Below are 26361 nucleotides of genomic sequence, written 5' to 3'. Positions count from 1 at the left end.
TTGTGGAACACGGGCTCTAGGCACGTGGGTTTCAGTAGTTGTGGCACGTGGGCTCAGTAGTTGTGGCTCGTGGGCTCTAGAGCGCAGGCTCAGTAGTTGTGGCGCACAGGCTTAGTTGATCCACAGCATGTGGGGTCTTCCCTGACCAGAGCTCGAACCTGTGTCCCCTGCATTGGCAGGCGGATTCCTAACCACTGCGCCACCAGGGAAGCCCAAATGGTGCCTATCCTAACTCACAGCCAGGCTTGATTCTGCACATAGCCCAGGCCTGATGCAAAATGCCCTCCCAGAGGAAAACTAACAGCTTTAATTTACAGACTTACTTGGTTTGTACTGACCTCAAAATTCTTCCCTCCCCGTGGTCTTCACCTGGGTGTGGGGCTAGGGAACAGACAATGGGATGACCGAATCCGTTATGAAGGCCTTGGCCAAAGAGCAGCTATTGCCTCCCACATGGATCCCCGTAGGGCCAAATTCTTGGCTTGTTGGCTTAACAAAAAAATACAAAAGTTAAGACAGGAAAAGTACTGGACAAGATTGGTCTAAAATGTGCAATCCTACAACAGCTATGGAAAAAACCTACTCTGAGAAATTTCTCAATCTCACACGCACTTATTTCCAGGATAGTCCTACCTGGAAGATACTGCTACTGGTTGTGAGCCTTTCCTGTGGTTCAGTGCGCTGAGCCTTGCACCCTTCCCCAGCCTGCCAGGGAGGCAGACAGGCACATACATTCCTAGGCCCCCAGCCAGCCTCCTCTCCCTAAGTGTTCCTGCGGTGCCTGCAGGGAGCTGGAGAATCTGGCTCCTTGCCTTCAACTGAGAATCCGGAATCTGAGCCCACAAGATGAATCTGCTGAGGAATATTCAGGATGCTGGATACCAAGCTGAGTGAGAAGAGCCTGGGGAGGAGAGATGTGGCCTGAACAGCTGAGCTGAGGCCTTCAAAGAAGGGCATGGCGGAGGAGGGGGGAAGTATTGCTAGGTGTGCCTCTCCTTCCCTTCTATTTTGCTAGAAACAGGTAACTTTAGAGTATAGGGGGAAGACAGGTAGACATGAGAAAATGGAAATCCAGTTCATTCTGCTAGAGTTTCCATTTTAAACTGGTTTGGCTTGAGAGAAGTTGAAAGTTAGTGCCTGAGAGCCTTCTTTCTCTCTTCCTTGACTAAATATGATAGCAGCTATAACCTGTGCAGTTCAGCTCTAAAAAATAGGGCTCTTGGAAAGAGGCTTCCAGGGAGAAGAGACTAGAAGGAGTAGTCTAAGGGTTCTAGGGAAGGGGGAACACAAAGGGTCCCTGAATGCTGAAGTCATCAACACCTGTTCCTTGGAAGGGTCACTTGCACCCACTGGCCCAAGTAACCAGGCCGGCCAGGTGAGGGTGGAACCTGTGTGGTTCTAACAAGGTTGCAGCCAATACCAAGGCCAGTCAGTTACTTGGGGTAGCTCGGAACTGAAGGCAGGCTTCTAAGACCAGAGATCCTGTTAACACTAGAGAAGGTGGTGTGGCGGTGAGATGCCCAGAAGGGCTGGCAATAAAGAACAGCTGTCACTGTTCAAAACAGTATTTGAACACTTTAGCTAAGAAAAAAACTCCTTGTCCCTTTAATCCACACCTAAATATCTCAAACCCACCAGAGATCTTAAAATGGACATAGCCATGTGCCAAAATATTAAGATTCCAAACACATGTCTTCTCAGGCTATTCCCTACAGCAGGTTGGGGAGCCCCTCCATCCCTGTAATATCCATTCAGAAATCTGTCAGAAAGCCTCTGACTTCACCTAGGCCAGGGTCTGGAGTCCAGATGGGGGCTGCCCACGAAGAGTGGCTGTGAAGCCTGGGCTAAAAAATAATATTTTGCTTCCCATGATGGCCAAAGGAGAGGAGACGCAAAAGATGATGTTACTGCCTCTATGGGCTGGGAGAACTTCACCTGTTGACTGAAAAGGGGGTCAGAGGAATACAGTGGGAAAACAGGGTCTGAGGAAGATACTAACAAAGGAAAGCTCCTTGAGCCCACGTTTATCTGATGAGAAATTTGTCCTCATGTTGTGCCCTGGGAGACTTCAGCCTTTGGAGTCCTTGTAGAAAACAGGCTTCAAGCAGTAGCTGATGATCAAAAAAGAGTCTTCTGTTTGGTACCCGGCCCAGATCCAAAGCGAAAGTAGATTTGGGAGGAACAGTTGGGGAAGGCCGGATGGATATGTATGTCTCACAATAAGAATTTGGCCCCAACGTCAGGGACTTAACTATTGCTAGAGATGTACAAAGTAGATCTTACTAAAATGGTCTGCCCTTTGGACAAGGGCAAGGGGTGGGGGTGGCTTGCTTTTGAACTGTAGGAAAATGGTTTTGTAATGGAGTCGGCAGGCCAAGTGAAGAGGGTCCTGCGCCTTGCCTGCCTGGGGGAGTGGGGTTGGTTGATACCATGCCCAGCCTGCAGAGCAGCATCTGACTCACTTAGGCGGTACAGCACTGGCGTCACTTTTCAGTGATAGCCACCAGCCCCAACCACCTTTCTCAGAAAACGCCTCTGGAGTGGGATCTCACCACTGGAAAGAGAAGGCAGATCCAAGACCAGTGGCCAAAAGCACCTGAGCTTTTTATCTGTAAACAGAGTGGCATGGCTTTCAACTGAGCCAGAGGGGGATGTGGAGGAATGGGGAGCAAGAATGGCATCGTTTCTGGGGAAGGGAAAATGCAACTTGGAGCAGGGCACCTGTGCCCGACCTCCGTGGGGAAGCAGGGACAGGGCAGATTGTGCCTTCAGCTCCACCACCGGCCTACACGTAGCTGACAGCTTCCTCCACCCCACCCCTAGCACCTGGGCTTCACTGTCACATGTAATCCACTGAAGCCTGTAGGCAAGCCACTGAGGCACTGCAGTAGCTCTACTCAAAGGGGAGAGAAGACATTAGGATTGTAATTGTCACAGGAAGGGCAAAACCCAAGCCTTGTGCAAGGTTATCACGTAAGTTATCACAGATGGCTGCCTCTCCGCTTATCACAGAAATTTAGCAGCCTCAGGACTTTTGGGAGAGTGATTGATGTCTTCCCTGATTGGGATCTTGGTACATAGTAGGTTTATTAGTTAACTTCAGGGTATCCATGCTTCCTTTGAAATTGTATAGAATATTTTATGTGCATATGCTTTTTTGGTGGTAAGGATGAGAGGGGCCAGTGGCTTTCAGCTGATTTTCAGAGTCTAGAAAAGATTAAGAACCACTACTCTGAGTTAAGAGTTTACAGAGACCAACAAATACAGTTTTTCTTCATTTTTTGTGTTTTATATCTGTATTTGAGTGACCATTCTGATAAAATACTATAAATTATATATAAGATTCTCTGACTTTTGTTTAATAAATATCATTTTGCCTGTACTTAAATTGAGAACTTTTTTTTTTTAAAGGTTCAGGAGCAAGTACATCCCAATCTCTCAGCTAATGAAGAGTCTCTCTATTATATTGAAGAGCTGATTTTTCAGCTGCTTAATAAATTATGCATGGCCCAACCAAGGACTGTTCAAGATGTGGAGGTAAAAATTATCTTGTTATTTCAAAAAGTCATTGAACCACTGTACAAATTAATTTTTATATCTAAATCTATATCATTCTAAATTATTATGGAAGCTAAAACCATTGAAATCATAATGGGGGATATATGGTCAGTTCATTCTTGTCAAAGATGTCAAGGCAATTCGATGAGGAAAGGAAAGTTTTTCAGCAAAAAAAAGTGCTAAAACAACTGGATAAATTTATGGTGGGAAAAACCCTTGAAAACTATCTCACACAAAAATTAGTTCAAGATATATTATAGTCTTAAACATAAATGCTGAAACTGTAAAGTTTCTAGAAGAAAATGCAGGAGAATATAAGCTAGTGTTAAATGTTTTTTTACAGAGGACTCAAAACACTGTAAATATCAAAAAATAAAATTGATGTGAAAATAAAAAAGGTATAAGTCACAGACTGGGAGAAAATGTTTCAATATGTATTCCTTACAAAGGGCTTGTATCCAGAATATGTTAAAACAAACAAACAAACAAACAAAAACTCCTACAAGTCAGTAATAAAAAGATACCCTGCTCACCCAAGTGGGCAAAAATCTTGAACAGACACTTCATAAAAGAAGATATACTTATGGCCAATAAGCATATGAAAAGGTACTCAAACTCATAATTCATCAGGGAAATAGAGATTAAAACTACGATGAGATACTATTTCACACCCACTAAAAGGGATAAAATTAAAGACTGATAACATGGAATATTGATGAGATGTAGAGCAACTAGAACTCTTATACATTGCTAGTGGGAGTATAAAATGGCATAAGTACTTTGAAAAATTGTTTTGCAGTTTCTTATAGTTAAATATATATCTAGCCTATGACCCAGCAATTTTACCCCTGGGTATTTAACCCTAGAGAAATGGAAATATATCTTCACAAAGAGACTTTTACATGAATATCCAAGCAGTTTTATTCATAATAGGCAAAAATTAGAAACAACTAAAATTTCCATCTACAAGAGAATGGGAAAACGAATTGTGATAGATTCATAAAATGGAATACTACTTAGTAGTGTTGTAAAATGAAAGAATGAACTATTGATATATGCAATAACATAGCTACAATCCACAGATATCATATAGAGCAAAATGAGACATAACCCCAGAGAGTATGTATTATATGATTCCAGTTATATGAAAATCAGAAATAGCTAAAAGTAATGGTGATAGAAATCAGGATTGTGGCTGCTGGCTGCCTATGAAGGGTGAGATTAAGATGATAGAAATTTTCTGTAATCTTGATTAGGGTGATGGTTACACAGGTGTAAGCATTTTTCAAAACTCATTCAATGGTGCACTTAAGATCTGTGCATTTTACTGCATATAAATATTACCTCAATAAAGGACTAGTATAGAATAAACATTTTACTCATTGATTAAAAAATATATATACATATATATACCTCTAAAAGATCGTGTGTAATTCAGTGCTGAAATACTTGTTTTGGCTCAGTTGCATGGGAGTATTTCTAGATTTTTAGAAATAACTGTCAGTATAGCTTTTAAAAGTTACTTTGGCATTATACTGTTTATATCACCTTTCTTTTGAAGATTGTTTCTATAACAAGGCAACAACTTCCAGTGTAAAGGATAATCTTAATTTGGAGTAATCTATTAAGATTTTCAGGGACTCTGGGAATTAAAGCATTTGTTTCCCTGTTCTCTGCTGTAAGAATTGGACATAAGTAAATATAATAAAAGTATACTTTTCAGAAGCTAAATATGTTAGAAGCTGAGAATATAATTTTAAAAATAGGAAATCCTGCTAAATTGGAGTTTCATTCAGCTATCATTACTTCTCATTATTCATGCCAATTACTGGTTATATTTAAGATTAGATGAACAAAATAGTAACATAAAAGGCTTGGATTGTTTTTGCCAAGAGATACATTTCTTTAAACCTTTCTGAGCTCTGCCACACACTTGATCCTTTAAGAGGTACATGATATTTCTTCTTTTAAAATTCTTCTCTATAAAGCTCTGAGATTAGCAGGAGAGAGACTGCATAATAATTATTAATAATGAGTTAACTTCTGCTAGGTAAACAGTTTTAACCCTAGAAACCTTGACCTTAAAATCACTGATAGAGTATTTCATGTTTGCTTTAATCTCCCCTAATATTATTACTTTTTCCTTTTTCCATTTTATCTTAATTATGCTTACACTTAAAGCTTTCTGTTTAAACTTCACCTTTTTCCTCACCCATGGGAATTAATGTGGAAAAATCTTGATAGCATGTTGATCTTTTTTTTTTTAAACAAATTTCATTTATTGCAGGAATCAGAATATGTTACGTTACTATTAACTGCTGGTGTTATGGATGATGATAAAGTTTAATTTTGTGTGAATTTTCTGTTTATGAGCACTTCTATTAACAGTAGTTCTGCTGTGATCTGAACAGGAACGAGTTCAAAAGACCTTTCCTCATCCAATTGATAAATGGGCTATTGCTGATGCACAGTCTGCCATAGAGAAACGAAAACGGAGAAATCCTCTCTTACTGCCTGTGGACAAAATCCATCCTTCATTGAAGGTAGAACAAACAAGCAAACAAACAAAAAACACACAAAAAAACATTGGGGAGGTTATTTTTAACAAATAATACTTTATATAGTATTTGTGTATTTATATAGCATGGTCTTATTGTGTATGTGCACTTGAATGTGTGTACACTTGTTTATACACATACATACATATATACGTTTCTTAATATGTGTACAAAACAAAAAGAAGTATGCTTTGATGAAATCAGATTGCTTTTCAAATAATATTAAAGGTTAATGGTAAGAAATAATGCATCTTTGTGGCATCTTCTAATGATTGCTACCCCTGATTGACTTCCAGCTTTTTGTTGATTAATAAAATATATAATGCAAAAGCTCCTGTGAGTTCAGAACTGTTTTTAAATTAATCTGTATTTATCACAGATATTTTTCTGTACGTTGGAAAAGTTGTCTAGGGAATATTATTTAGTCTATAGAAAATAATTGGCGTACATGGATTTGAATACCATTTGGTAGAAATTTCAAGACTCCCCCTCCCCCCACCCAACACACACACACATACACACATCCTCCACTTAGTAAAAACCATTGTAATTTGGGGATATTAATTAAAGCAAGATCCTTGAAGATAGCAGATACTTGTCAGATGGGTTTCGGATAATGTATCAAGAGGTTTTCAGGGAAGTCCAGTCCAAGATTTCTGTCTTAGAATCAACCATCTCTTCTTGTTTGATACTAAAGGCAGATTTGTTAGTTTAGGTGTCTCTTTAAAAAAGAGAGAGAGAAAAAGAAACCCTGATACTGAGCCAACAGCTCATTTTATATCCTGTGGTACCTTTGAGTTTAGACATTTGGTTTATAGAAAGTTCTTTATAAGCAAGAATGTTAAATAAAATTTTTAAGTCCTTAACTGCTACTTGACAGTGCTGCCATTTTTTGGAATTAAATTGTTTATTTTTTCCACAGGAAGTTTTAGGGTACAAAGTGGACTACCATGTGTCCCTATATATTGTGGCTGTACTAGAGTATATCTCAGCTGATATTTTGAAATTGGCTGGTAATTATGTTTTTAATATCCGACATTATGAAATATCCCAACAGGACATTAAAGTGTCAATGTGTGCAGATAAGGTAAGTGTTAAAAGGTATTTAAACTTAACCTGAATGATAGAGACTATTTGTCACTTATACCTCTGTTTTTTAATACATGATTATATTAGTGATTTTTATAGTTCCTGGTGTTGGAAGACAGAAAAATGGTGGCTTTACAGACTAACAGTGATATTTTCAGGTTTTTTAGCATGTGGCAGGGTGAGAATCTTTTTTCCAGCAAGAATTTTTTACCTATAGGAAAAAACATCCAAAGCCTCAAACCAGTTTAAGAAAAGTAGTTTGAGTTTTGTATTTTAAGAAAGAGAATAAATACAGAATATTTAGATATGTTTAAGTTTAAGAAGTAATTTTGAAAAACATGCTTTGATTTCACAACATGAGTCATGGGGCACAGGTAGAGAGAAGAAGACTTTGCAATGCCAAAGTTACTTCCTTTTGATAATTTTTTGTTACTTATCTTCTTTCTTCCTGGCTGTAAGCTACTGAGGAAAGAAATTGAGTCTTTTCTTTCTTTTCCTCTCTCCTCCTTTTCTTCCCTTTCCACTTTCCCTCCTTTTTTTTCTTTTTAAATCAACATTTTTGAGTACCTCTTATGTGTCAGTCACTGTCCTGAGCATTGAAAATACAACAGTGAACAAATCAGCAATCCCTGTGTTAGAAGGAGTTTATTTTAGTGGGAAATAAAAGTATTATAACCAAATAATTGCAGCACAATGTAATTAAAACTATTATACAAATAAATCAAAGGTGGTGGAGAAAGTGATTAACTCTGGCAAAGGGGGGACCAGGGACATTTCATAGAGAAGGTACCTGAACTAGACCTCTAAGGGTGAATTACCCCAGGACCTGGCACATGCCAGTGGTTCTCCACTTTGCACATCAGAATTACCAGAAAGCTTGTAGAGAATACTGATGCCTGCATTCACCCCCAGAGCTGATTTACTTGGCCTGGGATGGGCCTCTAAGCCTCAGTATTTTCAAAATTTTTGAAACTATCACAGGTGATTCTGATGTGCAGTTATGATTGAGAGTGATTGTACTATGCCGTAGTCTCAAAAATGATTTTTCACTTAAATTTTATAGTAGAAATTCCTTGTTATTTCTATTTTGACTTCTGAAAAAATGAAAAAAATGATTACATGTTTTTTTTAACTTTGTTTCTAGCTCAGACTTTTAGAAAAGTTGTATGTACAATAAAAATGCTCCCCTGTGCCCTAAACCCCTTGAGAGTAGGTTGCCAACATAGTTTAGTGTGTCCTACAAACAAAAACATTTTCCTGTATAACCACGGTATGACAATCAAAATCCAGGAAATGAATGTGGATACGTTATATTATGTAATCCTTAGACCCCGTTCAGGTTTTGCCACTTGTCCCGGTGACGTCCTTTAGAGCAAAATGATCCAGTTCAGAATCATGTGTTGTGTCTAGTAGTCATGTATCTTTTTTCTCCTTGTTCATTCTGGAACAGTTCTTCATTCTTCTCTTAACTTTTATGACCTTGACGTTTTTAAGGATTATACCTGTTAATGTTTAAAATGCCCCTTCCTTTAGTTTTTTCTGATGTTTTCTCTTGATAAGATTTAGGTTATGGATCTGTGGCAGGAATATCATAGGAGTTCTTCTCATTGCATTTTCTTACACGACATACAATTTCACTGTGTCCCATTACTAGTGATGGTCACTTTGATCACTTGATTAAGGGTTCGTCCTCTAGGCTTCTCTACTTTAAAGGACTCCTTTCCCTTTTGTAATTAATAAATATTTTGTGGAATATTTTAAGGCTATGTCAATATCGTGTTCCTCATCACACTTTAAATTTATTTATTTTGTTTATTTTAATATGGACTCATTGATTCTTATTCAGTGGAACACAACCTGTTACTTCATTATTTAATATTCAAATTGTCTCACATTTGGCCAATGGGAACTCCTTCAATTTGGCTTCTCTGTCCCTGTCATTCTTTGAACACTTTATTTTGACACAAGATGCTCCAGGTTCAACTTGTTCTTTACCTGCTGCTCAAGCCTGGAATTAGTTGTTTTCTAAAAAATCCTGGTTCCTTCAATTGGGCTCCTCTGTCCCTATCATTCTTTGAACACTTTCTTTTGACACAAGATGCTCCAGGTTCAACTTGTTCTTTACCTGCTGCTCAAGCCTGGAATTAGTTGTTTTCTAAAAAATCCTGGTTCCTTTTAGTGGAGAATGGTATTTAGAAACCAAGATCTTGGTGCTAGATGAGCTAATTGAAATTGGAGTGTCACTGCTCTGGTCTCTTAGAGGCCAGAATTAGGGAGTGTGTGTGTGTGTATACATATATACATACACATCTATATTTATTTCTCATCTATCTTTATATAAGTTCACAGATCTCTTCAATCCACGTTCAATACCACAGGATTCATTTTAACCTCCCCTTTTTACACTTGTAACTCCCTTATCTGATAGTGAGAAACCTGGCTCCTGTTTTTCTTAATATATTTATTTATTTGATCAATCCTTCTGTATGTGACCAGTCTCCCAGCAGGCCTCTCTCCCCCCGCTGGTGTAGGCACCCTATTTTGGCATAGAAACCCTTCTTCTTTGTATACATTCTCCTTACTGCACTCAAGTTCTGACAATCCCATGTTGCACCACTGCTGCTGCTGGACCACCTTCCCATGCAAATACCCTCCTTATCCACTAGGGCTCCAGCACCCTGAATCAAGCTGCCCTATCATATGGATAGTCTCTTTACTCTGAATGATCTCTGACATCTTGTGCCAGGTTGTGAGCCCCCGCCCCCCAAGTAAACACCCTCCCTACTCCTCTCAGGAGCTAGCACGCTGAGATGGGCCCCCTCAGCTTTTCCTCACACCCTCGTGTAGGGATTCCTACCTTATTTGCCCTATTCCTCCCCTCCCCCTGCCCTCAAACAGTGGCCTTGGATTAATCAAACAGGATTATTGAGGGACTGTGGGAAGGAGAGACTTTATTCCATATCTGAGTCAGTTACCTTTTCCATGACTCTTTTTAAAGGCGAAAGTAGTTAAATTCTAAACAATTACACAGTCTCAGAATTACGAGACCAAATCCACACAGGTTTATCACAGGATATTGAATATATCAATAGTTCCCTGTACTCTACAGTATGACCTTGTTGTTTATCCATACTATATACAATAGTTTGCATCTGAATTTCCTGTTGAATTTCATTCACTAATTCTAGTCTCTCTTCTGGACTACATTAGATAAGACCAAACTGTTTTTCAGAATAAGTCATTCTGTTATTTAAAGCTTTTTTCCATGTACTAAATTTTTACCTTTTGAGACTTTGAAAACCCATCTTTTTGTGACATGATTTTCAGATCTCATTATTGCATTGCTCTTACACTGTGATTTCTAAAACTAAAGACAGCAGTCTAGATTTGGTCTGACCAATACAGTACAATGAAAGGCTCACCTCCTTTATTCTATATGGTGTTCTTTTATAATTTCAGCATTAACCTTTTTGAGCACACATATGACTCTGTTTACTTAATGAGTTTGCAGATGTCTCAGCTCCCTGGGACTTTCCACATGAGATACTCTTGTATCTTTGATTTCTTACAGCTTGTGCTGTTGATATTTTTTTCCTCTAAGTTTGAACTCAAGTTTTTCTCTATAAAACTTTGTAATGTTACTGAGACTATGCTCTAGCATATCAAGATATTATAAAAATCGAATTTTGTCATTCATCATTGTAGATATCATACCAGCTTTTTGTAATATATGCCAGTCTGAGAAACCTAGTTTGTTTTAGTTGGAAATTATTTGTTAAAAATATTGGAAAAGTTTAAGAGATGAGATTTCTCACTTTTTTTTTTGTTTTTTTAAATAAGATATGTGAGGTACATCCTTAACATTTTTTTTTTAAATTTTGTTTATTTATTTATTTATTTATGGCTGTGTTGGGTCTTCGTTTCTGTGCGAGGGCTTTCTCTAGTTGCAGCAAGTGGGGGCCACTCTTCATCGCGGTGCGCGGGCCTCTCACTATCGTGGCCTCTCTTGTTGTGGAGCACAGGCTTCAGACGCGCAGGCTCAGTAATTGTGGCTCACGGGTCTAGTTGCTCCACGGCATGTGGGATCTTCCCAGACCAGGGCTCGAACCCGTGTCCCCTGCATTGGCAGGCAGATTCTCAACCACTGCGCCACCAGGGAAGCCCCTCTCACGTATGTTATTCGAGGCATTGTTCCAGGTTAATAAATTACCACTTTTTTTCACTATGGCCTTTTCATCAGCTACTGTTTTACCTCTTTGTCTAATTCAGGGGTCAGCGGACTTTACCTGTAAAGGACCAGATGGGTGGCTGAATATTTTAGGCTTTGTAGGCTACACGTCTTTCTTAGAACTACTCATCTTTGCCTTTGTAGCAGAAAGGAAGCCATAAACCAATGAGTGTGGGCTGTATTCTAGTAAAACTTTATTTATATAAAGGGCAGTAGGCTCACTGTGGCCTATGGGCTGTAGTTTGCCCATCCTTTTCTTTTCTTTTCTTTTCTTTTTTTAACATTTATTTATTTATTTATTTGGCTGAGCCAGGTCTTACTTGCAGCACGCGGGATCTTTGTTGCCGCATGTGGGCTCTTAGTTGTGGCATGCTGGATCTAGTTCCCTGAGCAGGGATCGAACCCCGGCCCCCTGCATTGGGAGTGCAGAGTCTTAACCACTGGATCACCAGGGAAGTCCCCTGCCCATCCTTTTCTACTGTGATTCCAAGTTTGTCATGAGAGACTGTCATAGGTTTAGCTAGGATACAGATGACTTTATTTGTGGGACTAGTCATGTGAATGGATTAATGAGATTAGTGTGACATGGTGTGGTTTTAGTAAATCTAAACTGATTTCCTGTGATCACTTATTTCAAGAGCTCACAAACCATCTGTTTAATAAACTATTCAAATAAATGCTTTCTAAGGACCTGTGTAATTTCCTAGACAAGGTCGTATAATTTGATAGAGAACTTGAGAACCAACCTTTTTTCTACACTTAAAAATAAAAGAGGCATTTGACTATATGATGTATTCTGGCACATCAGAGATTGCTGAGAATAGTTAGATGGTCATAGGAAGGAATTTTAGAGCTCAACCCCTAATATACTTGTCACTATTAAGGAAAATGATACTCAGACTGGAAAAATAGAACATACATGCTTAAGAGGAAAATTGATGTTTAAGAAAGGCAAGAGAGAGTAAGAGAGCACAGAGCTGCTCTGAAGAAGATTATTTCTGTGAGCCCAGATGTTATAGAAGTTGAGTTCTTCTGTATTTTTTCTCTTGTTGTAATATTACTCCATCTGTTCCAAGAACCAATTCTCCTTTATTATTCTTGTTGTGAACATGACCAAAAAATGCTTTTATTGTCCTAACATTTATTCTGATTTTTAACTCACTTGGGCTTTAGCCTTTCATTACAATTCTAACAGTTTACAAACATAAAATGCATATATGCTCTTTTTTTTTTAATAGAAATTTATTTATTTATTTATTTATGGCTGCGTTGGGTCTTCGTTGCTGCGTGTGGGCTTTCTCTAGTTGCGGCGAGCAGGGGCTACTCTTTGTTGTGGTGAGCGGGCTTCTCATTGCGGTGGCTTCTCTTGTTGCACAGCATGGGTTCTAGGCACGCAGGCTTCAGTAGTTGTGGCGCGCAGGCTCAGTAGCTGTGGCACATTGGCTTAGTTGCTCCGCGGCATGTGGGGTCTTCCCGGACCAGAGCTCGAACCCATGTCTCCTGCATTGGCAGACGGATTCTTAACCACTGCGCCACCAGGGAAGCCCTACATATATACTCTTTAAGCAAGTATCTTTTGTGCATTTACTGTTTATCAAATGCTGTGGATTTTAAGGTGAAATCATGGCTCTTATCCTTAGAAATGTCGATATAAGTTAGGTGCTTATATAGAAAAGAGAGAGGATTGCTAATGGAGGACTGAAGCCAATGGAAAAGATTTTGATAGAGTTCAGGGAGAGTTGGGAAAAGCTATACAAAGACAATTATATTTTAGCTAAGTGATGAAAATGGCTAGGGATTTATCAGATGAATAAATGTGAGAGTTGGAAGGAAAGAGAAGTAAGAGAAGACATTCTAGACGGGAGAATAGAAGGAACTGACGAGATTTAAGAGCTGTTTCTGAGTTGGAGTTAACAGGATTTGGGGACTGATTTGGTGTGGAAGTTGGAGAAGTGTTAAGTCTAGGGTAGTGACAAGTTTTCTAGCTATGAAAGCCAAGGAGATGATGCTGTGATTAGTGATTCTGAAGTAGAGTGTACATGTATAGGTTTGTCAGACAGAGATATCTAGCAAGCTTCTGGTAACATCTGCCTAGGGTCCAGAGAGATGCTGAGATAAATGTTTAGGGAGTTATTATCTAGTAACTGAACATCGTTTAAGAAGATGAGCTCACTCAGGAGGAAGTATAGTAGTTGTTTCAGACTGGTGGCCTGCTAGTGAATAGGGACTCCAGGTTTACTTCTTAAAATTTTGAATTATTTGCAGTCTGTTTATATTTACAGATATGAAAATTCTTCATAAAAATCTAGATTCCAGACTCTTCTTGAAAAAAGAAAATCAAAAGGCCTGACAGAATAGCTGGCATTGAACAGTGCCTTTCTTCTTTAGGTGCATGCACCTTCTAGTTTGCCGCACTCCCCATCACCTCTTCTTATGTATTAACATGATATTATCTACCTGACTCCTATAGCATTTACATTCGGGATTTTGGGTGTTGTGTGACCAAAACAGTTCCAAAAATGGAACCCTGCAGTGGATGTTGGAGAAGGTGAGTAGTAGAGAAGGAGGCCTCACTGACAGAATGGTGTATGAGAAGCCAAGGGAAGAGAAAGTTTTAAGAAGTTCTGGTCAGCTGTGTTGATAACTAGAGAAAACAAAAAGATATTCAAAGGTCATTAGCGAGAGCAGTTTCAATAGAGTAGTGAGCTTGAGGAGTAAGGAATTAGAGCAAGTACAGACTACTTTAAAAATATCTCTGGTGGGGAAGAGAAGACTGTTCTGTGTCATACCTTCTGTTCTTTTGCGTGTCTGCTTAAAATCAGATTTCATTAGCTAATTCTGTGTGTAGCCCCAATGGTTTCTTCAAAGGTCTAATGTGGCTGGGAATCAGAGGTGATGATGGCAGGAGGGTGAGTTTCATGGAGGGGGGGCAATGAGGAGAAGATGGATTTTAAAGTATCACAGGAGATGAGGCTAGGGAAGTGGGCTGGGATTAGATTGTGAATGGCCTTTATCTTCATGAAATTAGAATTGTGTGCTGAAAGCAATGAAATCCAGTATCGTTTTTAGGTAGGGTATGACACAAATTTGGTTTTAGGAACATAATTTTGAAAATGGGGTTGGGAAGAAACCAGTGGCAGGGAGATCATATTGCAAGACCTTTTAATAGATGTTGTGATTGCTTAATAGTCTGATTTGAAGTGTGGAGGGGAATGGAGAGGATTGACCAGATTTAAGAAATATTTTTGAGTTAGATTTAAAAGAAGATCAGGAGGGCAGGGTTCATGTTTATTTTGCTTACTGCTGTGTCTTACCAACATCTGACACAATTTCTGGTGATCAATAGATGTTTTTGAGAATGAATGAATGAATGAATATCTCATATTGTATTGTTAGAATTTCCTCTCATCCCCTTGAAATTGTTTTACTTTTTGGAGCTTCCTTTTTGGGATTGTGCCTTTTCTTTTTTCCTAAACTCTAAGAAAGTAGTTTTCAGTCAGTCTGGAGTATATAATTAAGTAGGTCCAATTTTTCTTTTCTTTTTAAACTATTTTTAATTCTAAAAAGTATGGTCACCTTTTTCCTATTGCTTTTGATATACAGCTAGTTCTTGCCTGTTGGTTGACTTAAATCCATAGTAGCAATCTTTACTATTTTCTGAAAGGGGAAATTGTCACTATAGCAATTTAAGCATCTGTGGGGTGCTTGATTTTTTTTTTTAAGATTTATTTATTATTTATATTTATTTTTATTTATTTTTGGCTGCGTTGGGTCTTAGTTGTGGCACACGGGATTTTCATTGAGGCATGTGGGATCTTTCGTTGTGGTGCGCAGGTTTTCTCTCTCTAGTTGTGACGCACAGGCTCTGTAGCTGTGGTGCGCGGGTTCCAGAGCACGTGGGCTCTAGTTGAGGGGGGCAAGCTCAGCAGTTGTGGCACGCGGGCTTAGTTGCCCTGCGGCATGTGGGGTCTTAGTTCCCTGACCGGGGATGGAACCTGCATCCCCTGCATTGTAAGGCGAATTCTTTACCACTGGACCACCAGAGGAAGTCCCAGGGGATGCTTGATTTTAACAAATGAACTTAATAGCAGTTGTTGATGTAGTAAATATGCATCAGAAAAGCATCACGCTGTTAATATATTTTGCGTATCATTTTACTTTTCTCCTTTAAACTCTACTCGAGTGCATATAAGCATCCTTACAGTAGGACAAAGAACTACCATTTTGAATGCCTACTGTTTGCCAGATGTAATAGTATGCGTTTTATGTCCATTACTTCATTGAATTCTTTCATCAGTTATATTTTACATATAAGGGATCTGACTTTCAAAAGAATAAATAACTTGTCTGTAATCACAGGTAAGTGGTAGAACTGGAATTTTGGTTCAGATTGTTGTTCTCCAAATGTGTGCTCTTTTTGCTATTATATATTTTATGTTTATGTGTGCGTATGTACCTTTATTTATATACACACAGACATACATGTATATGTGTACATATATGTATATATATATTTCACTGTTAGATTTATCTTATTTTCATAAATATTTATTTCTCCATATCCAGTTTTATTTGAACGTTATCTCACTTCAACTTTTCATATTTCTCTTATTTTGGATTTTCTCTTAAAATTTTAGCCTGTAATACACACAACTCTCATTGTTTAATAACGTTTTAATTCCAAGTACTTTGAGATGGTCTTATAACAGTAAGGAAAATAAGTTTATCCATTACTGATTTATATTTCTTAGGTTTTGATGGACATGTTTGATCAGGATGACATAGGCTTGGTTTCTCTTTGTGAAGATGAACCTAGTTCTTCAGGTGAATTAAACTACTATGACCTTGTCAGAACTGAAATTGCAGAAGAAAGACAGTATCTACGGGAACTAAATATGATCATAAAAGTGTTTCGAGAAGCTTTTCTTTCTGACAGAAAGCTGTTTAAACCTTCTGTAAGTACCTTTTGGGTTTGAAATTCTGTCTACCCCAAAAAGTCATATAGTAGCTTAAAATCATAAACAGTAACTTCATATACTTTATGAGTATGTAAACAAAATATTGTATTATTTAGTATTGTGGGGTTGTTTAGCTTTGTCTATTTTTAATTTTTTTCAGATTTTTTTGTTGAAGTATAGTTGATATACAATATTATATGAATTACAGGTGTACAACATAGTGATTCACAAGTTTTAAAGGTTATACTCCATTTATAGTTATTATAAAATATTGGCTATATTCCCCATGTTGTACAATATGGTAAGTCCCCTACATACATACTTTCAAGTTGCGAACTTTCAAAGATGCAAACATGCCCCTGTATGCCAGCTGTTGTACTGTACTACTGTACTTTTCAAGGTACTGTACTGTAAGATTAAAAATGTTTTCTTTATATTTTGTGTTTGTTTTTTATGTATTATTTGTGTGAAAAGTATTATAAGCCTATTACAGTACCGTACTGTATAGCCGATTGTGTTAGTTGGGTACCTAGGCTGACTTTGTTGGACTTATGAACAAATTGGACTTACGAACCTGCTCTCGGAACGGAACTCGTTTGTATGTAGGGGACTTGCTGTACGTCCTTGTAGCCTGTCTTACACCCAGTAGTTTTTACCTCCCACTCCCTCACCCCTATATTGCCACCCACACCTTCTGGTAACCACTAATTTGTTCTCTTTATTTGTGAGTCTGCTTCTTTTTTGTTATATTCACTAGTTTGTTGTATTTTTTAGATTCCACATATAATTGATATTTGTCTTTCTCTGTCTGACTTAATTCATTTAGCCCTCCAAGTCCATCCATGTTGCTGCAAATGGCAATATTTCATTCTTTTTCTTATGGCTGAGTAGTATTCCATTGTGTATATATACCACATCTTCTTTATCCATTCATCTTTTGAGGGACACTTACATTGCTTCCATATCTTGGCAGTTGTAAATAATGCTGCTATGAACACTGGGGATATTGTGGGGTTTTTAATATGTGAATTGTTATACTAATATAATAAGTGCAGTGACAATGAAAATTAGACACAAAATTAGGGGGATTACACTGGAATAAAATCTTTTTCGGGCTTCCCTGGTGGCTCAGTGGTTAAGAATCCACCTGCCAGTGCAAGGGACATGGGTTCGAGCCCTGGTCCAGGAAGATCCCACATGCCGCGGAGCAACTAAGCTCGTGTGCCACAACTACTGAGCCTGCGCTCTAGAGCCCGCGAGCCACAACTAGTGAGCCTGCATGCCACAGCTACTGAGCCCACGCGCCCTAGAGCCTGTGCTCCGCAACAAGAAAAGCCACCGCAACGAGAGGCCTGTGCACCACAATGAAGAGTAGCCCCCGCTCGCCGCAACTAGAGAAAACCCGCACGCAGCAACGGAGACCCAATGCAGCCAAAAAAAAAAAAAATTAAAAAAATTAAAAATCTTTTTCTACTGTGCAGTATTTGAGATTTATAGTCATTCATTTGAAGATGGTGAAAGAAATGTATGGTCTAGAAAAGAAAGACTTATGCTTTTTCCTGTCTTTTGGTAAGTACTTTAGAGTGTAGTTTAAAGCTTTACTAGTGGAACTTTTGAAGAATGAAAGTTTATACAGAATATCAAATAAGCAAAGGCAGAGCTCCGCTGTTGGAAGACAGCGTAGGAATGGGGTGAGTAGGATGGGGATCCAGGGAGACTTGTCCATGTTTTCCCTACCTCTCTAGGTTCTGAAGTCCACTCTAAGGAATCTAGCTAGACAAGTACTGTTTTGTGGGGTTTTTTAAAATTTAGATTTATTTTTCTTTCCTTCATTTCTCACGTGATCTGTTTTTTCTTAGATGTCTGAGTGTCTTTCACTTTCTTTTTTTTAATGATTTTTAAAATTTTTATTTATTTATATTTTTTATTTTTGGCTGTGTTGGGTCTTCGTTGCCGCGTGCAGGCTTTCTCTAGTTGCGGCGAGCGGGGGCTACTCTTTGTTGTGGTGCACAGGCTTCTTATTGTGGTGGCTTCTCTTGTTGAGGAGCACGGGCTCTAGGTGCATGGGCTTCAGTAGTTGTGGCTCGTGGGCTCTAGAGCGCAGGCTCAGTAGTTGTGGCACATGGGCTTATTTGCTCTGCAGCATGTGGGATCTTCCCGGACCAGGGCTTAAACCCGTGTCCCCTGCATTGGCAGGCAGATTCTTAACAACTGTGCCACCAGGGAAGTCCCTGAGTGTCTTTCACTTTGAATATTTGGCTTTTCTCTTACTTCCTGACTTCCTCCCCCAAATAACTATTACATGAGTGAATAGGAGTGATGCTCAGACACAGCTGGCTGAGTGCTTAAGATTAGGAACTGATTTAGCTTTTTTTTCTTTTTTAAATATTTATCTATTTATTTGGCTGCACCGGATCTTCGTTGTGGCATGTGGGATCTTTTAGTTGCAGCATGTGGGATCTTTAGTTGTGGCATGTGAACTCTTAGTTGCGGCACGTGAGATCTAGTTCCCTGACCAGGGATTGAAGCCGGCCCCCTGCATTGGGAGCACGGAGTCGTAGCCACTGGACTGCCAGGGAAGTCCCTGATTTAGCTTTTTCATTCTTTTCCAGAAGAATTAATTTCACTGATAATTTAAGGTGTTTTTAATTGGCTTTTATCCTTTTTTAAAATATGCATATTTAGTTTAACATTTGATAATAACTCCTACTGGACACACTGCCTTAAGTAGTCAACATTTTTTTTTTTTTTAAATAATTTATTTTTTTTATCTATTTTTTTTAATAGCTACTTTTATTTTTATTTATTTATTTATTTTTGGCTGTGCTGAGTCTTCGGTTCGTGCGAGGGCTTTCTCTAGCTGCGGCAAGTGGGGGCCACTCTTCATCGCGGTGCGGGGACCGCTCTTCATCGCGGTGCGCGGGCCTTTCACTATCGCGGCCCCTCCCGTTGCGGGGCACAGGCTCCAGACGCGCAGGCTCAGTAGTTGTGGCTCACGGGCCCAGCCGCTCCGTGGCATGTGGGATCTTCCCAGACCAGGGCTCGAACCCGTGTCCCCTGCATTAGCAGGCAGATTCTCAACCACTGCGCCACCAGGGAAGCCCAGTAGTCAACATTTTATGTTTTTTAAATTATTCTCCTATTTTATGTGACCCTTAACAATTCTCTGAGATAGGTAGGACAGGTATTATCATTTCTACCTTACTGGTGAGGAAATTGACATAAAATAGTTATGATAAGTTAGTTATGGAGGTTGAACTTGAATTTTGGTTCTTTTATACCACAGTATAATTGGGTTTTGTCTATAGTGGTGTAAAGAATTAAAAGCTTAACAAATGCTGTTAGCTAATAACAATTGCTGGTAGCTAATATTATCCTCTTTGCCTTTTCTGCATCCCATCAGTTTTCATTCCTCAGGAATTAATTTTTATGAGTCTCTTTTCACTGAATTTGTGCTGATTTGATAGAAAATTTTTATTATAATACTGAAGGGTTAAGAGAAAGAATCCCTTTTCTCTATCTCTATATCTACTATATTTTTTCAGCATAGTTGAGAGTGTAAACTTTTGAAATAAAGGCCATCTAAGGTCAGAGCATAGAACTCAGTAAATATTTGATAAAAGAATGAATGACTATTGATCTTAATTTACTCCTTTGGGCCCTACTCCTATGTTTTCAGAAAGCTCACATTTGTGGAAGGCCTAATATATGCCAGGAGCATTTTGTAGAAATCATCTCATTTAATCCTCTTAAGAACTTTATGGGTAGGTATTAATATACCAACTGTGTGACCCTGGGCAAATTACTTAACTGCTCTGTTCCTGTTTCCTCATTCGTAAAATGAGGATGATGATAGGATCTATCTAATAAGGCTGTTATGAAATTACATGTCAAGTAATCAATACTTATAAGTAGTGCCTGGAACATAATAACAAGAAATGTAAGCTGTTAGTATTGTCATTATTGTCCTAATCCAGGGTCACTCATCTAGCAAGTAGTGGGGCCAGGATCCAAGCTCAGGTCTGTCAGGTTCCTTAATCTGTGATGCTTCCATTACAAGATGCAGAGTGAATAATAGTTGGCCATAACCTGGATAATCAGTCATATGGTCTTTTTGTTTCCAGAGGACTTAACATGTTTTAACCCAGATAAAATTCACACCTGAAAGCTTGAATTAAATCTTTAATTCCTCCTCAAATTCAAGAGACAGGCCACATACTGTGACACCAGTTTGTGTCTGGATTAGGAGTCAGATCTTCATTTTGATCCCAGCTTTTGTCATTAACCAGCTCTGTGAGACCTTGATCAAGACTTATAGCACTTAGCCAATTTTAAAATACTCAAATGCCAGAATGCTTTATGTAAAGAGTTGCTTAGAATCATCCACCATATGAGATTTACAGTAAATTTACTGGAAAATATAGATTCTATATAGTTCTGTTCAGTAATTCTAAATCTAATCCAAGAGGTTTTTTTATTTCTCTTTATTCATGATTGACTTTTGCTATAATTTGGAATATATTCAATATTTTATGTCTTGAAATATACTGGTATGTTATTGGGTGAAAATAACATCCTTAACACTTACATTACTTATATTTAGTAATTCTTAAATGAAATTCTCAAACTGACATGCCTTACTTAACCTTCCTTTTTTTTTAGGATATTGAAAAGATTTTCAGTAACATTTTAGATATACATGAATTGACCGTGAAACTTTTAGGTTTAATTGAAGACACAGTTGAAATGACTGATGAAAGCAGCCCTCATCCCTTAGCTGGAAGCTGTTTTGAAGATTTGGCAGAGGTAAGTTTACAAAACTGTTTTCTCATTAAAGTCCTAAGTGCTGTATTAAGATATTTAGTAAGATATTATTTGTGAAAATTAGAAGACACTGCTGGCTGCTATAAAAAATACTTACGATTTAACCAATAGCCAACTAAAATTACATTGTCTTTATAGTGACACTTTACAGTGTAATTATGATAATATTTATAGCAAAAGTTGATAGACTAGTAATGTTTAAGATTTTTTTTTTTAACGGCAAGTGCATTTAAGGTGAAAGAAAAGAAATTTTATTGACCATAGCTGTTTAGCTTTTGTGGATTTTAGTCTTAATTTCCAAAAATGAAAAAGGAAGTTTATATTTTTTTCCCAGAGTACAGATCATATTTTTGTGCTTCAAATGATTATAAAAGTAATGTAGCTCATTGTAAAAATATTCAGAAAAATATAGATGAATATAATAAGACAAAAATAACTTCGTTTTGCAATACGTAGAGATTAGTTATCTTTATAAGATTTATTTATCCTTATGAACATTTGTCCACATATTCATACAAACCTATGTATATTTACAAAAATAGGATCTCACTATTTTATAACCTGCTTTTTTTCACTCAATATCTTGAACATTTTCCATGCTAATAAATATACTTCAACACAGCTTTTAAAGTCTGAAAGTACCATGTTCTATGGAGACACTACATTTTAACTATTATTATTAAGCATGTAGGTTATTTCAGTTCTTTTTGTTATTGTAAACAATACTGTAACAAACATATTTATATAATGCCTTCATAGCCTAGTAATTATTTTAGGATGTAGTCCTAGAAATGGAATCGTGGTACTAAAGACTAGGTACATTTTTAGAACTTTGAAACATTTTGCCAAATTTACTTCCAGATAAGTTCTAGTATATGCAGACCCTCTTTTTACCCATATCTTCACTATCCCATTAATTTTTGTTATTATCCCATTAATTTTTGCTAGTCTAGTAGGAAAAAACAATATTTCATTGTTCTTTGATTTTGCTTTTTTTTTTTAAACTAATGATGTTATACATCTTTTCATACTCATTGGCCATTTTTATTTCTTCTGAAGTGCTTTCTTCAGATATCATGTAAATTTACTAGTTTTATAATCTCTTCCTAATTTTTCTGAAAATGTAAGTCACTTTAATTAATCCATTTTGTAGACAATGGAACTGATAGTATAGAAATACTCAGTTACTGATGCCTAACGAAGATATTCAGGCTTGCTCTTATTAGAAAGTTTTTTAATATTGTGATATCTTAGCATATTAATTTGTAGTCTGGTTGCTTGTTGTACTCTTAAAGATATGATGGTTCAAAAACATGTATTCAAAAATGTATTTTCTAATTTTTATTTTATTTTTGTGGTAAACATATAACGAAATTTGCCATTTTAACCATTTTAAGCGTACAGTTTAACAGCATTAATTAAATTCATAGTAGTATACCACCATTACCACTATCTATTTCCAGAACTGTTTAATCACCCCAAACAGAAGCTCTACTCATTAAGTAATAACTCCCTATTCTTCCCTCCCACACAACCCCTGGTAACCTCTAATCTATTTCTGTCTCTGTGAATTTGCTGATTCTAGATATTTGATAAAGGTAGAATCATTACAATATTCTCTTGTGTCTGCTTATTTCACTTAGCATAATGTTTTCAAGGTTCATCCATGTCATAGCATGTATCAGAACTCTATCTCTTTCTGTGACTAAATACTGTTCCATTGTGTGTATATAACATTTTGTTTATCCATTTATTTGTTGATGGACTCTTGTGCTTTTTCCACCTTTTTGGCTATCGTGAATAATGCTGCAGTAAACACTGGCATATGAGTATCTGTTTGAGTCACTGTTTTCAATTCTTTGGGGTATATACCTAGGATTAGAATTGCTGGGTCATATGGTAATTCTTTGATTAGCTTTTTAAGGAACTGCCAAACTGTTTTCCACAGGGGCTACAGCATTTTGCAGTTCCCACTGGCAGTGGACAAGGGTTCCAATTTCTCTGCATTCTTGCCAACACTTGCTATTTTCTGAAAAACATACTTAACTGCATTTTTAACATACAAAAATGAAACAAATCTTAGTTCTAGCTAAACATTGGGGATGTTGATTATTATAAAATAATAGGAATTTATTTCAGTATAAACATGAACAAAATATGGGCAGTTTCTGTTTTGTTAGTTTACTGTATGTTAGTCTTTACTTTCTTTTTCTAATTTTGAAAAAGTGGAGAGTGGATAAAACAGCGGGAATATCACTTTTTGTTTCCTTTGAAAGTATCCTCAGTGTAAACTCCTTTCAACCTAGGTGAACCTAACTGAAATTTCAAATCCCGGCCTTATTTTACTAATAACTACACCTTTTGTTTATCTGGGGTAAATGTGCGTATGCATTTTAATAGTTTGATACTTGTGACCACAAGTCAGTGACCTAACTTACGACCAGTAGCTTCTTGTCATCCATTGCCCAAGGTCATTACTTACATTTATTAAGAATTACCAAGTTACAGCCATAGTTATTATTTGTCCCTGAAATAAAAAAATTTCTGAAACCTAATGGAGGCCTTAAATAAAAATTTGCCATTAAGTAATCTGTGCCATATTAGTAGAAAAGATGTTCTTTTAAACCTAACACATTTTCCTTTTTAAAAAAAAATAGGAACAAGCATTTGATCCTTATGAAACATTATCACAGGATATTCTTTCACCAAAATTTAATGAACATTTCAGTAAGTTGATGGCCAGACCTGCAGTGGCTCTACACTTTCAGGTAAACTTAAATTGAATGTTATTTTTTATAAAGCAACTAAAGAAATATTTCACCAATCCTTCAAAATCTGTTAATTGTAAGCCTGTTCTAGGTTGTTTTCTGTTTTCTGTCTTGAGTTCTTTCAATTTGTCCTTAATGTGGAAATCTTTTATAGAATACCATGACAAATACTGATTGACTAGAAAAATCTGGCACATTCTGGATCTGAGATCTAGAGATGAATATGGAGAGCTATTTCAGGATCTTATTCCCTACAGGAGATAGAACCAAAATCATAAAGAGTGGAGAATATCCTCACATATATTCATACAGATTTCTCTATCAGGCCTGTCATTTAAAGGAGATAGATATATTAATGGAGAGTACACAAGTTACTTGGTTCAGTAATGCAGTTAGGTAAAGTGAGAGTAAGTGGAGAGGGACAAAATTATATTTTTACTCTCTCAACACTTAATGAAGGTAACATTGGCATTGATGATCCTTGACTACTACTTCCTGCATTTAGACTGGCTCTTCTCAGCATATGAATATGGTCAAATCTTTATTGTCCTAAAACAAGCGAATAAATAAATCTTTGTCACTGTAGCTCTTCCCCTTTTTGTTTTTTCCATTTGTAGCCAGTTGTCTTCATATTACTTTTTATCATTCTCCATCAAACTGCTACCATCTGTGTTCTAATCAGGATGTAACACTAAAAACTGCCCTTGACAGTGAACTTAACCACCAAATCCTGTAGATATTTTGATTTCATATTTATGTCTGTAGTATTTATTTGTACCTCTGTTGTCCTTTTTGACTCCTATGATACTACTTACACCTAATTTTCATCTTCTCTGGTTTCTTCTCAGTCTCCTTAGTTGCAGGTGTTACCCAACTTCTGTTAGCAGCCCCTGCTGTTCTGTTCCTCTGTGCTGTCCTTGGGTGACTCTATCCATGCCCTTTGCTTTCACCTATATGCTGGTGACTTCCTATTTGTATTCTCAAGTCATAACTTTCTTTTGAACAGTGGATGTATGTGTGTGTATGTATATACTTTCGTATAACCAGCTGCCCTTTGAACTAATTCATTTGAATATCCCACGAGGACTTCAAATATAAATGTTCAAAACTGAACTTACCTGCCTCCCTCCTTTACTGTGAATTCCCATTATTATCATCTTCTACTTCTACTCTACTAAAAAACTTGTCAACTTGGAATAAAAGTTACACTTAATTCTCAAAATTTACTTAATTGAAGGAATAATTCTTTAAGTTAAATCTTATATATTCATATAAACCATGAAGTAGGCATCAGTTAAATGGGAAAATCTGCTTATAAAATCTTTGCATACTCATCAAAAGCACTCACAACATTTCTTGTTTTACTCTTATTTTATTAGTAATTCTTACTATGGGATTTGAATGGGATTTGAATGGGATTTGAAATTTGAATTTAAGACCCAATTATTTAAGCTGTTGTTCCAGATATTCAGTAAAATTCAGAGTTAGATATAAAAACCCTTTTCAGGCCAAACTCACTTGTACTGTATTAACTTAAAACAGATTCTTCATTTGTAAAATGAAAAAGTAATGTTTTTTCAAAAAACTTTAATAAAAGTTTTTTATTAAAAAAAAACACAACAAAACTTCCTTAGAAGATGTAGGCACACTTTAAGAATATGAGCTTTGGAGTCAGAACTTCTGGCTTTGAGCCAATTAATAGTTGTCTTACCCTGATCAAGTCACTTAATCTCTGAGAATCAGTTTGCTCATTTGTAAAATGATGATGATAATGTATACCTCTTACGGTTATGAAAATTAAACAGGAATACACTAAGCACATTTGGCACATATTAAACGGTCGGACATTAGCTTGTGTTGTTTTTAGAGGACTCCTTACACTATAAACACATTGCATTAATATTTTAGAATGTACTTTAGTAGCCATTTCAGTGTTAATTAACAATACAAATGATTTTTGTAGGCTAATTTTGAAGTTTCATCTTGGTTCCACTTAAAGCACTGTATATAAAATATATAAAATTATATCTAGCATAATCTGTATCACTATCTTAAATGATAAAAGAAATTAATTTCTGCATATCCTGGTAAAAGTCTATTGAACAAATTGTAGTTTACTTGAGTTAACAATAGGTGAGAGTTATGGGAGTGTTTACCTATGAGTATATATTTTAAAAGCAGCATCTCGAACTCTTTCTTCACTTTGTATATTGCTTCTGTCTGTATTTACCTGATGAGAAATACCACTTTAAATAAGTCAGCCTTAATGACATTTAAAATCAACATGAGTAACTTTTAAATGCCTTATAAATTTTAGAAAATCATTTATTCTGCAGACTATTAGTTTTCAAAACTGGGATATACCTAACCCTAGCTAT

At 37.0% G+C, this 26361-nt stretch overlaps 1 protein-coding gene across 3 annotated transcripts in view; it reads left to right on the top strand.

The window, feature by feature from the left end:
• The window catches only part of SOS2 (SOS Ras/Rho guanine nucleotide exchange factor 2), a 101677-nt gene that overhangs the window by 24209 nt on the left and 51107 nt on the right, over nucleotides 1–26361 (top strand). For 2 of the 3 annotated variants that reach the window (XM_036841499.1, XM_036841500.1), the window contains exons 2-7: nucleotides 3412–3537; nucleotides 5970–6101; nucleotides 7039–7203; nucleotides 16185–16388; nucleotides 21054–21197; nucleotides 23873–23983. In XM_036841499.1, the coding sequence (XP_036697394.1) occupies nucleotides 3412–3537; nucleotides 5970–6101; nucleotides 7039–7203; nucleotides 16185–16388; nucleotides 21054–21197; nucleotides 23873–23983 (882 nt within the window). The remainder of the gene's footprint in view (nucleotides 1–3411; nucleotides 3538–5969; nucleotides 6102–7038; nucleotides 7204–16184; nucleotides 16389–21053; nucleotides 21198–23872; nucleotides 23984–26361) is intronic. The other variant, XM_036841501.1, reaches the window with a different exon arrangement.

The sequence above is a fragment of the Balaenoptera musculus genome, chromosome 2, assembly GCF_009873245.2.
Source record: "Balaenoptera musculus isolate JJ_BM4_2016_0621 chromosome 2, mBalMus1.pri.v3, whole genome shotgun sequence".
NCBI classification, from domain to species: domain Eukaryota; kingdom Metazoa; phylum Chordata; class Mammalia; order Artiodactyla; family Balaenopteridae; genus Balaenoptera; species Balaenoptera musculus.
Note: the sequence above shows the minus strand (reverse complement) of the source record. Positions and strands in the feature narration are given on the sequence as shown.